At 32.2% G+C, this 16834-nt stretch overlaps 1 protein-coding gene across 8 annotated transcripts in view; it reads left to right on the top strand.

Annotated features, from left to right (window-relative positions):
* LOC143057099 (uncharacterized) overlaps positions 1-16834 on the top strand; it is a 47095-nt gene that overhangs the window by 21336 nt on the left and 8925 nt on the right. For 2 of the 8 annotated variants that reach the window (XM_076230332.1, XM_076230329.1), the window contains exons 1-7: positions 7639-7716; positions 8839-9111; positions 10036-10105; positions 11881-12009; positions 13737-13844; positions 15259-15474; positions 16023-16151. In XM_076230332.1, coding sequence (XP_076086447.1) covers positions 7714-7716; positions 8839-9111; positions 10036-10105; positions 11881-12009; positions 13737-13844; positions 15259-15474; positions 16023-16151 — 928 coding nt within the window. In that variant the 5' untranslated portion in view covers positions 7639-7713. Of the gene's footprint in view, positions 1-1725; positions 2014-7638; positions 7717-8838; positions 9112-10035; positions 10106-11880; positions 12010-13736; positions 13845-15258; positions 15475-16022; positions 16152-16834 lie in introns of those variants that run through there. The other 6 variants (XM_076230337.1, XM_076230333.1, XM_076230336.1 and 3 more) reach the window with 4 other exon arrangements.

Genomic DNA, 16834 nt, shown 5'->3' with positions numbered 1-16834 from the left:
TGGATGATATATTGGCTCTCAATAATGACGACTTCAGTATGTATACTAAAGACATTTATCCTGTTGAACTTACTTTGAATAAAGCTAATACTAATAATGACCACTGCCTTTTCCTCGATCTTGATATCTATATCATTAACTTGAAGCTTAACACAAAAAATGATTTTTCATTTTCTATCGTTAATTATCCATTTTTAAATGGTAATGTTCCCTTGTCACCATCTTATGGTGTTTATATATCTCAACTTGTACGATTCGCTCGTGTATGTAACAACGTATTAGATTTTAGCGAGAGAAATTTATGTATTACTGAAAAATTATTACACTAGGGTTTTAAATATCACAAACTAGTCAAAACATTTACTAAATTTTATCATCGGTGTAAGGAAATAATTCGTAAATATAACTCAACATGCAAACATCTTATACGTTCAGGTATTTCACATCCAATCTTTTATGGTAATATTCTTTACAAAGCACAAAAATGTCAGTATACACATCAAAAGCTTACAAAACCTTTAACAGACTCATTAAGATGGGATATAGTTACGATACTGTTGTCAGGTCATTAAAGATTGCATATTTTGGCTTTAATATTGATTCACTTATAGGGTCTTTGCATCGGAACTAAACACATTTATTTAAAAAAAAAAACAGTTGTTCACATGACACGGGTTATGTTCATCTCATACATTTTATGATAGTATGATACTAAACCCCTTACGGGAAGGATTGTGCCTGATATTCATATGATGAAGACATAATCTTTCAACCAGTTTAATTGGGGTCTGGAGCTGGCATGTCAATTAACTGCCAGTGGTCTGTTGTTATTTATGTATTATTGTCATTTTATTTATTTTCTTTTGTTACATCTTTTGACATCGGACTCGGACTTCTCTTGAACTGAATTTTAATGTCCGTATTGTTATGCGTTTACTTTTCTACATTGTCTAAAGGGATAGGGGGGTTGAGATCTCATAAACATGTTTAACCCCGCCGCAATTTTGCGCCTGTCCCAAGTCAGGAGCCTCTGGCCTTTGTTAGTCTTGTATGATTTTTATTTTAGCTTCTTGTGTATAATTTGGTGTTTAGTATCACGTCCATTATCACTGTACTAGTTCACATATTTTTAAGGGGCCAGCTGAAGGACACCTACGGGTGCGAGAGTTTCTCGCTACATTGAAAACCAATTGGTGACCTTCGGCTGTTGTCTCCTCTATGGTCGGGTTGTTGTCACTTTGGCACATTCCCCCATTTCCTTTCTTATTTTATGTAACATATATTAATTACTCATTTTTAAGGTGACTTTTTCTTGTTGTTAAATGCAGATGTTTCCGCAGATTTACTTTCCCAATGGATACTTCATCTGTTGACGTGTTTGCATATTTAAATATTGTACAATTTAATATATTTAGCTGTGCCGAAAGACGTACAATAATGTCAAATCATTCACCAAAAATTGATAAGTTCCTAAGAGAAACTGTTTTTGCTGAATAGGCGCAGTTTTTAGTACTTTGGAGTTAGAATAAAGACGATTTAAAGAATGTTATATTGTAGGGACACCTCCGTAGTTCAAAACTGTTGCCTTATATATAGTTGGGGTTTTTTTTATTTGTGTAATTGCATTTATTCGTTCTTACTTTTCAGAACATTTCGGAAAATCTAGTTATGTTATTGATACATTCATTTTTTTATAAATTGTTCATATGATCTTCTTTATTGCAGATGATGTCTCAAACATGTGGTGGTGAAATGGTCATCAAAAATATCACAGCCCCAGCATCTAATGCATTCTTTACAGTTGATTGGGCTTAACATTTTGTAGTTCAAAATTAAACACGAAAAAGTTTTGCAACTGTTTTAAATTCAATAACCCATGACTGAGATAAATGTATTTATATTTGTTTATTGTGTAGCAGCAACACAGAATCGGGATAAGAAGCTATGCATAAGTGCATTTGTGAAATTGATGAAAATATTGCTGTTATAGATTAATAAATATTATTAATAGAAGGACTTAAGCTGTACAATGGAAAAAAAAGATTTGCCTACCAAATTAGTTCCAATTGATCAATGATTCATTTTCAATAATGTGCACATTATACTTAGGTGTGTTATCTATATGATTAACGGTACCAATTTTCTTGCACCAGATGCGCATTTTTTTCTTGTCTCCATTGTATATAAATATCTTAAGTTCAATATTGTTTTCCAAATTGCAAGTTGATTACCAATTGAGACACAAAGAGAGAATCAAAAAGTATCTTACAAAGTACTTTCAGTGCGCTTTAATATATTTTGAGGATGTGTTTTGTCAATCAGAAAACCTCTCTCAATGCTCTTCAACTTTTTACCTTTTTGGCTCTATACTTTTTTTGATCTGAGCGTCACTGATGAGTGTTATATAGACGAAACGCGCGTCTGGCGTATTAAATTATAATCCTGGTACCTTTGATAACTATTGACATCGCATATGTTCAAGTGAACTGACATTTAGGTTTGTTCTAAAATGCATTTTTTTTTATTCCAATTTGTATCATGAGGTATGGAAAATACTGAAACACATACTAGAAAAAGGTAAACAGTATGTGATCGATCATCTACATAAATTTGAGCAGAATTTACTGTATGTGTGCCACATCTACAGTAAAATCTGCTTAAATTTGAGTAGCACTATGTGATCACCCTATCTTAGGTGAGGTTCGTCTAGTCGAGTCTTATATCGGATTTGTTCCTTACGTCGTAACTACAATCCCCTTCCCTTTCATGAATGTGACCTACCGAATTAGACTATTTACCGGATTTGTTATCACATAAGCAACACGACGGGTGCCACATGTGGAGCAGGATCTGCTTACCCTTCCGGAGCACCTGAGATCACCCCTAGTTTTTTGGTGGGGTTCGTGTTGTTTATTCTTTAGTTTTCTATGTTGTGTCGTGTGTGCTCTTGTTTGTTTGTCCTTTTCATTTTTAGCCATGGCGTTGTCAGTTTGTTTTAGATTTATGAGTTTGACTATCCCTTTGGTATCTTTCGTCCCTCTTTTAGACTATGTAGTGTTTCTACGATATTGTTTATACAAGATGTGATTGATATGATGCTTATAAAGCGTTGTTATGTTATTAGCTACGTTATATAACATCATTGCAATAAATTGGCATACTAATGGATTTAGATGTAGGAAACGTTTTACATCAGCAAGGCGTTTATAATTTAATCAGTTAATATTATCTTTTTTGAAAAAAATGAAGTAACCTTTTCTTCATTTTCAATCAGGTTTTTTATTACACGTAGGACTGATACGAATTGTGTATTTCAAACAAGTTCACGGGTATTTATATTCAGGATTTTTTACCGAAAATTAAATTTAAAAAATGTTAAAACACTTACGATTGACCTAATAATACCCTTGTATAAAAACAGTGCGCTGGCTGTTGGGTCCACATTGTGCTATACATGAAAAAAACACTCCAGAAATGAAGTGCATATGAAAAGCTTTTCCGGGTTTGCCTTCGTCAAGACACAAAGACCAAAACAATTAAAATCAGAGATGCATTACCACGCTGAAATGTAAGTAGTTATATGACACAAAATGACGTAGACAGAATGGCCAGATTAATCTTAGGTCGACCTTTCTTTCCAATTATTTCTTTTCTAATTTATGCTCGAGTAAATTACCCTTCTGGAGCACCTGAGACCACCCCCGATTTTTTGTGGGGTTCTTGTTGCTAAGTCTCCAGTGTTCTATGCTGTGTCTGGTTTACTATTGTTTGTCTGTTCTTGTTTCTTTTTTAGCTATGGCGTTGTCAGTTTGATGAGTTTGAACGTCCTTCTGGTATCTTTTGTCCCTCTTTTTTTTATTATAAATATATGTTATAAATCATGTCAGTATTGAAGCACCAGCAGCGGTATCAGCCTGGTGCTAGTACATGAAAGAAAGTATTCAAAACTTATCTCAGGAGAAATGTACGTGTTAAACTGGCACAATTGTTGTCAATATAAAAAAGATGATGTGGTATGATTGTCAATGAGACAACTCTTCACAAGAGACCAAATAACACAGACATTAACAATTTTAGGTCATCGTACGACCTTCTACAATGAGCAAATCCATACCGTATAGTCAGCTATAAAAGGCCCAGAAATGAAACAATTCAAACGAGAAAACTAACGACCTAACCTATGTTACACATAAACAAACGACAACCACTAAATTACAGGCACATAATGGGATACATAATGTTGAGGGCATAAACATGTTAGCGGGATCCCAACCTTCCCTTAATCTGGGACAGTTGTGTTTAGTTTTTTTTTTCGGATAACATACGTTGAAAATAAACCAAAAAAATATACATTTTAGACGGTCCTACATTAACTTTAACAAGCAGATTTCTGTATGCACAACCATTCCTTGTTTTGCATTAGGTATGACTGAGACCTAGATAGGTGTCGATTTATGTCAAGTTAAAATGTGTTTCTACGATATTGTTTATACAAGATGTGATTGATATGATGCTTATAAAGCGTTGTTATGTTATTAGCTACGTTATATAACATCATTGCAATAAATTGGCATACTAATGGATTTAGATGTAGGAAACGTTTTACATCAGCAAGGCGTTTATAATTTAATCAGTTAATATTATCTTTTTTGAAAAAAATGAAGTAACCTTTTCTTCATTTTCAATCAGGTTTTTTATTACACGTAGGACTGATACGAATTGTGTATTTCAAACAAGTTCACGGGTATTTATATTCAGGATTTTTTACCGAAAATTAAATTTAAAAAATGTTAAAACACTTACGATTGACCTAATAATACCCTTGTATAAAAACAGTGCGCTGGCTGTTGGGTCCACATTGTGCTATACATGAAAAAAACACTCCAGAAATGAAGTGCATATGAAAAGCTTTTCCGGGTTTGCCTTCGTCAAGACACAAAGACCAAAACAATTAAAATCAGAGATGCATTACCACGCTGAAATGTAAGTAGTTATATGACACAAAATGACGTAGACAGAATGGCCAGATTAATCTTAGGTCGACCTTTCTTTCCAATTATTTCTTTTCTAATTTATGCTCGAGTAAATTACCCTTCTGGAGCACCTGAGACCACCCCCGATTTTTTGTGGGGTTCTTGTTGCTAAGTCTCCAGTGTTCTATGCTGTGTCTGGTTTACTATTGTTTGTCTGTTCTTGTTTCTTTTTTAGCTATGGCGTTGTCAGTTTGATGAGTTTGAACGTCCTTCTGGTATCTTTTGTCCCTCTTTTTTTTATTATAAATATATGTTATAAATCATGTCAGTATTGAAGCACCAGCAGCGGTATCAGCCTGGTGCTAGTACATGAAAGAAAGTATTCAAAACTTATCTCAGGAGAAATGTACGTGTTAAACTGGCACAATTGTTGTCAATATAAAAAAGATGATGTGGTATGATTGTCAATGAGACAACTCTTCACAAGAGACCAAATAACACAGACATTAACAATTTTAGGTCATCGTACGACCTTCTACAATGAGCAAATCCATACCGTATAGTCAGCTATAAAAGGCCCAGAAATGAAACAATTCAAACGAGAAAACTAACGACCTAACCTATGTTACACATAAACAAACGACAACCACTAAATTACAGGCACATAATGGGATACATAATGTTGAGGGCATAAACATGTTAGCGGGATCCCAACCTTCCCTTAATCTGGGACAGTTGTGTTTAGGTTTTTTTTCGGATAACATACGTTGAAAATAAACCAAAAAAATATACATTTTAGACGGTCCTACATTAACTTTAACAAGCAGATTTCTGTATGCACAACCATTCCTTGTTTTGCATTAGGTATGACTGAGACCTAGATAGGTGTCGATTTATGTCAAGTTAAAATGTTAACGATAGCAAAATAACAACACTAAGTTAATGAAATGCAGTACAAACAAATGCAAGACAAATCGGCACAGATAAATGCATAGACATAAGTAACATTTGAACCACATGTAGTAAATTGAAATAACCGTCAAAATGTGTTTTATAAGCACTGTTTTTGCACATGATACTGGCGAATGATTCCCCACTCTTCATGAAACGGTACCGAGCAAATGACATATATTTATTAACCAAAAACACATGAAAACCTTTGTTAGGTACAATCTAGACTGGAAGTCAAGTATGTACATTTGTAGAAGTGTGTATATTCACACCCTAATTTACATTAAAAGTTTAAGTACCTAAGTTTTAAGAAAAAAAAGTATACTCACAACAAAATTTAACTGCGAGGAAAACTTCAAAATGGAAAGTCCATAATCAAATAGCAAAATCAAAAGCTCAACCACATCAAACGAAAGGATAACAACTGTCATATTCCTGCATTGTCACAGACGTCATGTTATGTATTATGTAGAAAAGAGTGGCTTAAACCTGATTCTATAGCTAGCTAAATCCCCTACTTGTATGAAAGTTGCATAAGAAAACCGTTATCATTGAGCCAGTTAAATCTGTGATGAAGCCAAATTACAAGGTAGAAAACCACAAATAACAGGTCGGTATACATCTATTGAATCATGCCAAAACTATTGAAAACTTAGTTTGAACAAACAAGTTTTTCAACAGGATTTGATTCTTGTATTAAATGGAAGATAGGGAATGAATACTGCAGAATAATAAACTCAAAACAGGAGAAATGCACACATAGTCATCTAGTTCAATGAAATTAAAAGTTAGATATCATTAAGGATGTACACCTCTGAGGAAACAAAAATGTCTAGAATTAAACTTTTTTTCTTAACCTGAATTTTGGGTTTATAAGGCTTTAACAAATTATTTGGTGAAGAAAAGATCATATGGTAGTGCACTTCCTTTCTTGCTACGGCCCTTTGAAAATGCCCAATGTTGATGCTTTTGCCATTTTTCATCAATTTTTACCTATTTCTGGGCTATTATCGTGAAATAAATCACAGTTCCACAATTAAACTTTTTTTCATACTTTCTATAAAGATGAAGCGCACCAATCTGAATAAGATTTACATAAAAAAAACTATAGGTATGTGTTAATATAAGAAAGTTTCATCATATTTTGACGCTTTTTTGTGTAAAATTTACCATGCTGTCAACTTTGTATTTTTGTGATTTTTCTCAGTTTTAAGAACAAAATGCATATTATTTCAACTTTTTTGTTATTAATGATTGACAAAATACATATCTAAGAAATTTGAAAAGACAAAAATGATTTGGGATGTACGTGTTTCTTGTAAAATCATTTTTTGTATCCCTACCAATTTTCTCAAAATATTGGCTAAAAATACTGACTTAATTGGTCGTAAAATTTTAAAACTGGATTACTCAAAAACCATTCATTGTAAATACACAATATTTTCACAAAGTTATGTTTGATCATAATATTTTTAAAATTTATTGACATTTTCCACTTGAATCACATGTTTTGGAAATAATTCATGAACAAGTTTTCAACGAGACTGAACGAGACTGAAAAGTCAGAAGAATACATCCTTAAAGAAAAGAAACAGTAAATAAAAGTTTATTTTATAAGAATTAGTATAGTGATAGTGCAGTGTTATTGTGATGACATTACTTGTCATGACACCCTTGCAGATACCGATGTCATGCACCTTATTATGTAATAATATATACTGTTACATAATGTGCATGTCCTTCTTATCAAAATGATCCAGTTCAAAGTGTGATCTACAAAGTCTAGACAATGGTAAGGACTCGCTTTTATAGGCTTTTCATAATAATAATCGCAAATGTTGAATATGATCTGTAATGATCATTCATTAAACAGTCGTTGTTCATTCTGTTGATATGTTTGAGTTTTTGATTTTGCAATTTGATCATGGACTTTTTAAATTTCCTTCGCAGTTCTGAAATTTCTATTTACTGAAAAATGTAGCATCTGGAATTTCATGGTATTTTCTCAGCATACACACTTCTCTTGAAAGGGACCGTAACATAAAAACAATCATAGGGGACATTCGTCAGTACTGTTTCGTGTAACTATATAAATTTAAAAAAAAAAGAAGATGTGGTAAACAACAAGTCACCTATCTAGTTTCTTGGTAAATGTTCTTTACTAAACAAGACCTGAACTATATATGTTTTGTTCCGGAATATGACAGTTGTTATCAAATAGTCAGTGTCTATGTTTGTAAGCTTTTGTTTGTGTAGCAGTTGAGAGTTTTTGTTATTCCTCTTATAGTTAATTGTTCTCACTTCATTATGGTTTGTGACCCGTATAATCCATTCATGAGTATTGAACAGCGGTGTTATGTTCTTGTTCGTCAACTCAAACGAACGTAAGTTATTTATAAACTAAACACTATTTGGGATATCAGCTCGCCTGGACAGTACAGTTAAGCATGTTTATCCATTTTATTTACACTATATGAATATTTGTCTGCACGCCCGTAGCCGCTGGTTCAACATATCATTTTCCAATTATACGCAATCTACAAAAGAAATATTTTGTTACCAATCTTTTCAAGCATGTATAATCTTAAAAAACATCCACATCAATCATAAGCATGAAAACATCAATTTACAATATTGACAAAATAAAAAGTGGGTGGGTGGGTGGGGTCAAATGACCAGACTGAACTGTCCGAAATGCAAACGTCGAATAACACATAATTACACACAGATTTACCATTACAATTCTTCACGCTTATATTAGCTCGTGAAATACTCATTACTCTAGAGTATACCTTAAACCGGTATATCTAGTCATGTGACAAATGTCACAACAAATACACGTGTTCTTTATAACATTGAAAAATACATTTATATTGATGCCTATATTTATGTCGTTTATCAATTTTATTTTTAGGCAAGTCTCTCTTATCTCTGTCTTGTACAAGAAGTAATACTTGCATTTTGTTTTGTTCAATTCACTGTGTCAGAAGTTCACACTAGAACCGTTTGTTACTTCTATCCAATACATGGGGTATTAAACAGCCATGACTTTGAGATACAGCAAGTACATTCTGTCCATGTATCCACCATCTTTGGTAAAAGATCTCATATCAATGTACTTCAATGCCAATATACAGGATATCAACGTATTGTTGACGGTAGACTTGACGTTCTGGTTTCCTGTCCAGTAAGTAAATTTATAAATACTCAAACATAGTCCTTAGCAATATGTATAAGCCATTTTAGATTTTTGTTTTAATTTTGTACCTTAAACAGAGAAATAGCTCCTCTTAAATTCAAAATCTGAGAAAAAAACACAAAACATCGAACTCCAAGGAAAATTCTAGACGGAAAAATACATGTAAGACCCTTATTAAATGGCTAAATCAAAAGTGCAAACATATCAAACCCAACAATCTACTGAAAGGTTACCAATCAACACTGTAACTAGATCATTGAATATTGTTTTTATTGGTATTAGTATCAGTAAATTTAAAGCAAATTAAATATTATTGTTATATAAATATACACTTTTACGAATGTACAATCTGTCGATACCTATATTTTGACAATGCACAAGGTCATGTTTTTCTTTGACTGTTTATGATGCTTTAAACTCAATCCATTGGAAGTTGGATTGATAATTTAGTCTAAGATGCAAGATGTTTTTTATCAGTTGTTAATGGCTTTGGATTAGTTGACAGTAGCCGCGAGTACTCTCAGATCCGTACTTAGTGTCTTTATGGTTTTGAGATATACAAGTACCCGACCACGTCCACTCTGTGTTTTTGGTAGATATATTTATATTTGAAGTCCATCTGATGAGTTAAGCCTTTTCCAAGGGATTCTTATAGTTTTTTTTATATTGAACTGTTACACCACTATCCCAGGTTGAGGGTAGGGTTGGAATCCCGCTAACATGTTTCACCCTGCCACATTCTGTATGTATGTGATGTCCCAGTTAATGTGATTCAGTTGTTGGCGTTTGTTGATTTGTTGCATATTTGTTTTTCGTTCATTGTTTTGTACATATAAATGATAAAAAGAAAAGTTAAGCAAAATTGAAACAGTTTGGAGATGAATTACTGGATTTGTTTTATATGTCTTTTAGAATCACGGTGGTCATTATTATTTAGCTGTAGATGTTACGGCAGGACATTGTGGGTCACACGATTGTTGTCGTAAGTAAAATATAAACACAACATTGTAAACATTTTTAATATTGATTCTTTATTTATTGGTGCATCACCTCGATACGTTAGTACATACATATATTATCCAGCAACTGGCATTGCGGCTTCTGGTAAAGTAAAATCTTAGAAATGATTTCTTCATACTGACATTATTTTCTACACTCAGATTTTTGTTTTTTAATAAGAAATACACACAACAAATAATTCATTTAGACACAATTAAAAATATAAAAAGAGGATTTAAAACAATTCAATGTTAGTGTATTTAGACTACTGATCAAAATTCATTAAGAAATGAAAGTTAAACAAATGAGGCAAAGAGTATACAAAGCGCAAATACAACAGTAAGTAATGACCATTTGAAAATCGTGAGATCAGATATTTTGGTGTTATTTATACCAATTATTATCATATTATATATGAGCTAATCAAATATCCTCCTTGCATATTATGTGATTCCATTAGAATTAACCAATTGAATTAATAAGGAAATCAGGTAATCAGTTTCATATTAGATTTTTGTACCGCATCTATGGGCATTATGTTTTCTAGTCTGTGCGTCCGTTTAATTGTTCGTCCGTTCGTTCGTTCGTCCGTCTGTCCCGCTTCAGGTTAGAGTTTTCAGGTGAAAGCTTTTTGGTCGAGGTAGTTTTTGATGAAGTTGAAGTCCAATCAACTTTAAACTTAGTACACATGTTCCCTATGATATAATCTTTTTCATGTTATTGCCATATTATATATCTAACTCCATTTTCACTGTTTATTGAACATAGAAAATGGAAGTGCGGATGGGGCATCCGTGTACTATGAACACATTCTTTTTAAACGTATTTAGCAGCCAACCCGATCTTATGAAGGTAGCATAATCGATAAAGGATTTAATTAAGTTGTTTCAGTTTCTGGGGTTTTGTTTTGCCCTGTATATTGCATTTTACCAAAATAGTGATAACTACATGAAGTAATGCATTCATATTTGTTTTTAATCTTTATAAAAAATTATCGCCTTTTTGTTTATGGTCGGGATTACTTACAGTAAATTGTATTGTCGGTCAGAAAAAAATGAGTGTCACATCTTTATTTATGATGAATTACTGTCCTCGTTTGGAAACATAAATAATGAAACTGAATAATTATACTGCATGTAAAAAAACAGCTGCAAAATTGCAGTTGATGTACAAAATAAACGTTTGCACAGCGAGATTTAGATAAAGAACCACAAGTTTTGGTCCCGATCGTGAAGAACGTACAAGAAAGTAGTTCATATTCCGAACAAAATAGTTCAGCACAATTAAGGATAAGGTATAGTTTTGACATGAATTGCCTGCCACTTTATCTAAACTTAAAACATGAATGAATGTGACCTACCGAATTAGACTATTTACCGGATTTGTAATCACATAAGCAACACGACGGGTGCCACATGTGGAGCAGGATCTGCTTACCCTTCCGGAGCACCTGAGATCACCCCTAGTTTTTGGTGGGGTTCGTGTTGTTTATTCTTTAGTTTTCTATGTTGTGTCTTGTGTACTATTGTTTTTCTGTTTGTCTTTTTCATTTTTAGCCATGGCGTTGTCAGTTTGTTTTAGATTTATGAGTTTGACTGTCCCTTTGGTATCTTTCGTCCCTCTTTTAAAAAAAAGTAGCCATAAATGTTTACAATTGCAGAATTTAACATTTAAAGTAATGGGGTTATGATTTATATAAACACAGAAAACTCTGTAATGCAATGTAAATGAAAAATACATTATTCTCACCATTTATAGACAGTGGACAACCTAAGTACAATTATTGTGCTCCAAATCCATGTCATAATGGAGGCAGATGTTCAAATGGAAATACTGGATATAGGTGCCATTGTCTTACTGGATCACATGGAAGTAGATGTGAATATGGTAAGCATTAACAAGGATTATGTCTTTTGGGATGTTTAGCCTTTATTCGTGTTTTGTGAATTAAAAAAAATCGGCATGTTTTTCTTCTTACAAAAGTGATCTTTCTTTTAAGCATGAATTCATATCTTAAAATGTCACGTTTTGCTTGCAAAATTTAAAATAAAAGGAACGGTCTGACTGTGTTTTTTTTAGTCTTTGTTAATTTTCTGTGAATTAAAAAAATCTTCTTGATTCCGCATGTATTTATTTTCAAAAGTGATCTTTCATTTAAGCATAAATTCAGGACTCGAAATGTCACATGTTGTTAACAAAATCTAAAACTACAGTGGCGATCTGTGATCCGTTTGCATTATGCTATTTTAGATTCTTATGATAAATGAGTGGTGACTGTTTAAAAATATGCGATCTAAGCAAACGTAACAACACAGCGATTGCTATCTTTGGAAAGAAAAATCGATTAAAAACGAAAAGCAACTTCAATAAGACCTTTTTCATAATTTACCAGACTAACTTATCATGGCTTTTGGATAACTGAATGAAGCAGTCTATGACCAGTGACCAGTGTTTTGGTACATGATACACTTAGTATTGATCTACGAACAACAAGTGTTCTTGGATAATCCTTAATAAAAAAAAACGATCGCCACCAAAATGAGATCACAAGGTCTTAATAGAACTGCAAAAACAGCTTGAAAGATAAGCAAAGCATTCGTTTCTTCTTAAGATTACCTTTATCTGTATTTGACAAAACATTTAGGAATTTTTTGTCCTAAATGCTCTTCAACTTCCTACTTTAATATGTCATTTTAACAGTTTTTGAAGCGAGCGTCACTGATGAGATTTTTTGTAAATGACACGCGCGTATGAACAGTAGGAACGGCAACATGAGTAAAACGCATTGAAAACAAAAATTGATATGGCTAAAATAATAAATGCATGTGGGAAGACATTTTTTGTAAGACCAGCATTGCCTTAATGCGTCGTTATTGTACCTATAATGCATTAAATTAATTTCTAAATTTTTAGAACAAATTGTCATTAAAATAAAACAAAAACCAAAGAATATTAGCGCAGTCATTTAAATACTCATAATTTCTTCAGTGAAAGAACAATAATGTTAACAAAAAATAAATGCCTATACGTTTTGTTAGGATAAAAACTAAAAAGTTAATTATTATCGCAAAGACATTTCGCAAAGTTGGAACTCTTTCAAAACAAATGTAGCAGTTTTACGTTAACTTCATGTTTAACTGGATGTGGTGTTTACGTTCCCTTGTTTTTGATCAGGCATTGTAATTCACGTTTCTTACAATATATAGCACAATAACTTACATTTAAAGAAAATATTTTTGTTAACGTCTCTGTTAGTAGATGAACTTTCTTTCTTTACAGTTGTGAATCGTAAGTAAAAAGCTCTAAATGTTATTTAAGATAATGTCCCATATCAACAAACACATCTTACAGGCCTTCTGTGTCAACTTAAATACATATTCCTAAATTGAGATCTCAGAAATATTGTTTTGTACATTTAATTAATGTTATTGTTTAATGAAATCTATTTTATATTTTATCAAAATAAAAAATGAAATATAAACAGTCGTTCAAAATCATATTTTTTATTTTAATTTTGTGAGACTTTCATCGTTTGAGCTTATTTCGTTCGCAAAAAAAAGCAATAATAAAAATCAAATGCTTCATGTATTTTCATTATTACGTATTTTCAATAGATTGTGCAAACAATCCTTGTATGCATGGATTGTGTTCAAATAAGTTGACTGGGTACATGTGTACATGTGATGTAGGATATAAGGGACATCATTGTAATGAACATCTTTGTAAGTAAATGTTAGATCTAATAAATCAAAATTGGTTTGTTGTACGCGTTTAGTCTACATGAGACCCATTTTACATTCTTTTATGCATATGGCCCTAACGCTCGTGAATATGAACTAGTTGTAAATATAATGAAAATTTATACGACTGTCATACTAGTGTGAGGTTTAACTAGCTATACAATCAGGTCTAAAAGAAATAGCATTAATACCGAACTTCAAGGTTTTTTTTTTATTTTGCCATTTGATAAAGGACTTTCCAATTTGAATTTTCATAAGAGTTCGGTATTTTTGTTTATTAGTTTTGTGGCATTTTTGGTAAGGGACAGCTCAGGTAAGGTTTGAACTCTTACATTGAACTTAGGAAATTCATATTGCATTTGTCATAAAATGCCGGACGTTCAAACTGGTTTAAAATGGTTTTTTTATGGTAATATGTTTTCGAATAGTCCGCATAATCAATTACTTTTATTAAACATTACTTTTTAAAAGAGGGGCGAAAGATACCAGAGGGACTCAAACTTATAGATCGAAAATAAGCTGACAACGCCATGGCTAAAAAAAGAAAAAAGAAAAACAGACAACTAATTCTTAAGAGACGAAATCTATGAACTGATATGTCCACCTTTAATTCCTGAAAAAAGAATCTGCCAAACATATATTTCCGAAAAGTATCATATATGGTGAACAAAATCAAACTTCTTCGAATGTATTGCAAAATTGTTGTGACATTTTCCTATTTTGTTTTCTTCAGTATATGTTAAGGCTGAGATTCGAAATATCGAGGATAATGCGTGTCAACCCTTTTATAAAATTGTCGGTCGTTACGAAAAAATCTCTTTTAATACACACTATCGTGACGTTTGCTTGTTGAAAGGGTTTACCATATTTTGCATTCATAGCAAAGATTTATCTTTATTGAAATTGTATTTAAAAAAGTATTCTTTCTGGACTATATGGTCACACAACACTTGGTTAAGTGGTAGCTATATATGAAGATGTTATCTGATTCTTAGATTATGACAATAAGTAGCTCTGGTAATTTCGACATGAACTCGTTGCAGAAAATAATTACTAGTAATTATAAGAGCTAAAGGTATAAATGTATTTATTTTACGATTGGTTATAAAAAGTAGAATCACAAAAATACTGAACTCCAAGGAAAATTCAAAAAGGAAAGTCCCCAATCAAATGGCAAAATCAAAAGTTCAAACACATCAAACGAATGGATAACAACTGTCATATTCCTGACTTGGTACAGGCATTTCTTATGTAGAAAATGGTGGATTGAACCTGGTTTTATAGCTAGCTAAACATCTTACTTGTATGACAGTCGCAATTAATGCTTTAAGGAATGAATTTATGCTGCTAAAGGTAATCTGTGTTTCAAAGGATATATGCATTGATTGTTTTCAAGTTATACATACCACCACAAAAAGAAGTACAAAGGCTTTACTAACTACAACACACAGAAGTACCCTAGCTTTACTTACTACAACACATAGAAGAACACAAATGATACCCACTGCAACATCAAAACTTTGTATGGATGATCAATTTTTCAACTGTCAGAATCCAGTCATATGTAAATCGGAATTCAGAAACAATTGTCCATTGAGTTGTGGAATCTGTGGTATGAATTAATTAGATATTTTAGATAAAAAAAAATAAGTGAGAATAGAAACACATATTTCTGCTCTGTGTGTCAATAACTGGAAGTAAAACAATACAGTGATAAGTCTATGGCGTCCTTTTTGAAGAATTCAATAAAATCTCGAAAGTCGAGAGAAAATACAAACAAAACATCAAGAAAAAGCAAGTAAATAAAATAAAAATTTCAGATATCAAAACATTTCGACTAACGAGTTTTACAGTTATGTTAACTGCTCTTTGGTCGGGTTGTTGTCATTTTGACATATTCCCAATTTACATTTTTAATTCTATCAATCTCATAATAAAGAAAAAGACAAACTCGCAATTACGATAATACGTTATAACCAACACAATTCTATGCATTGTACACAAAAAGTGATGTAGGATACAATGAGTACATAAGATACAACTACGCATGAATAGTACTACCAATTTGAATTTACAATATCCAGCGTGTTGCAGTAGTGCGGTAATTCTGATAATTTTACTAACAAATAAACACTGATAATAGCATACTGTTTATTTAAGTCCCAGAGCCAACAACTACCAAGAAGCCTTGCATTGATAACATATTATTGAATTGCCAAGACCACAGTATTTGTTTATCAAAGTTAAGCCAACATTGTCCTGCCACCTGTGGCATGTGTGTTGTTTCTGGTATGTATTAAGCCAACATTGTCCTGCCACCTGTGGCATGTGTGTTGTTTCTGGTATGTATTTAACACCGTGAGCTATTAATGCATTAATTAAGCTGAAACATTCGATACATGTTTATAAAGTGATTATTAAATTGTAAATGATTTGATCTAGATTTCTGTTTTGTCGAAACGGGTCGACCTAAATTACCTTCTGATTTCTCGAATAATTCTTATTTTTGTGACAAGACAAGACAAGAATTTTTTTTATCTTGGTGTCACCTCTTCATTTTATAAAACATACAAGTCGTTTCTAAATCAATATTATAAAACAAACAAGAGCCACTCTAAAAAAGAGAGTTATGAGAGACTATGTAAAAAGTATATATATTATTTATACTAACCTTAACAATATAATATTCACATCTTCTTTTCAATGAAATGTCATTGCAGATTTTGGCAGTCTGATAGTAAAATAGAGAATGGAAATGGTGAATGTGTCAAAGAGACAACAACGCGACTGACATATTTCCATCTGTGAATAAAAATATAACGTTAACGCCAACAGAACAAATACATAAGTTAACATTAAATAGACATGCTTGATAACACTAATAACAACGCAAATCTTCATACACTGGTATATTTATTATTACATGTTTTTCATCTTCAATTAAAAGATATTCATTACAAGTGCTATTAAAC

This window comes from Mytilus galloprovincialis, chromosome 13 (assembly GCF_965363235.1).
Source record: "Mytilus galloprovincialis chromosome 13, xbMytGall1.hap1.1, whole genome shotgun sequence".
NCBI lineage: Eukaryota > Metazoa > Mollusca > Bivalvia > Mytilida > Mytilidae > Mytilus > Mytilus galloprovincialis.
This window is presented reverse-complemented; position numbering and strand designations above follow the sequence as displayed.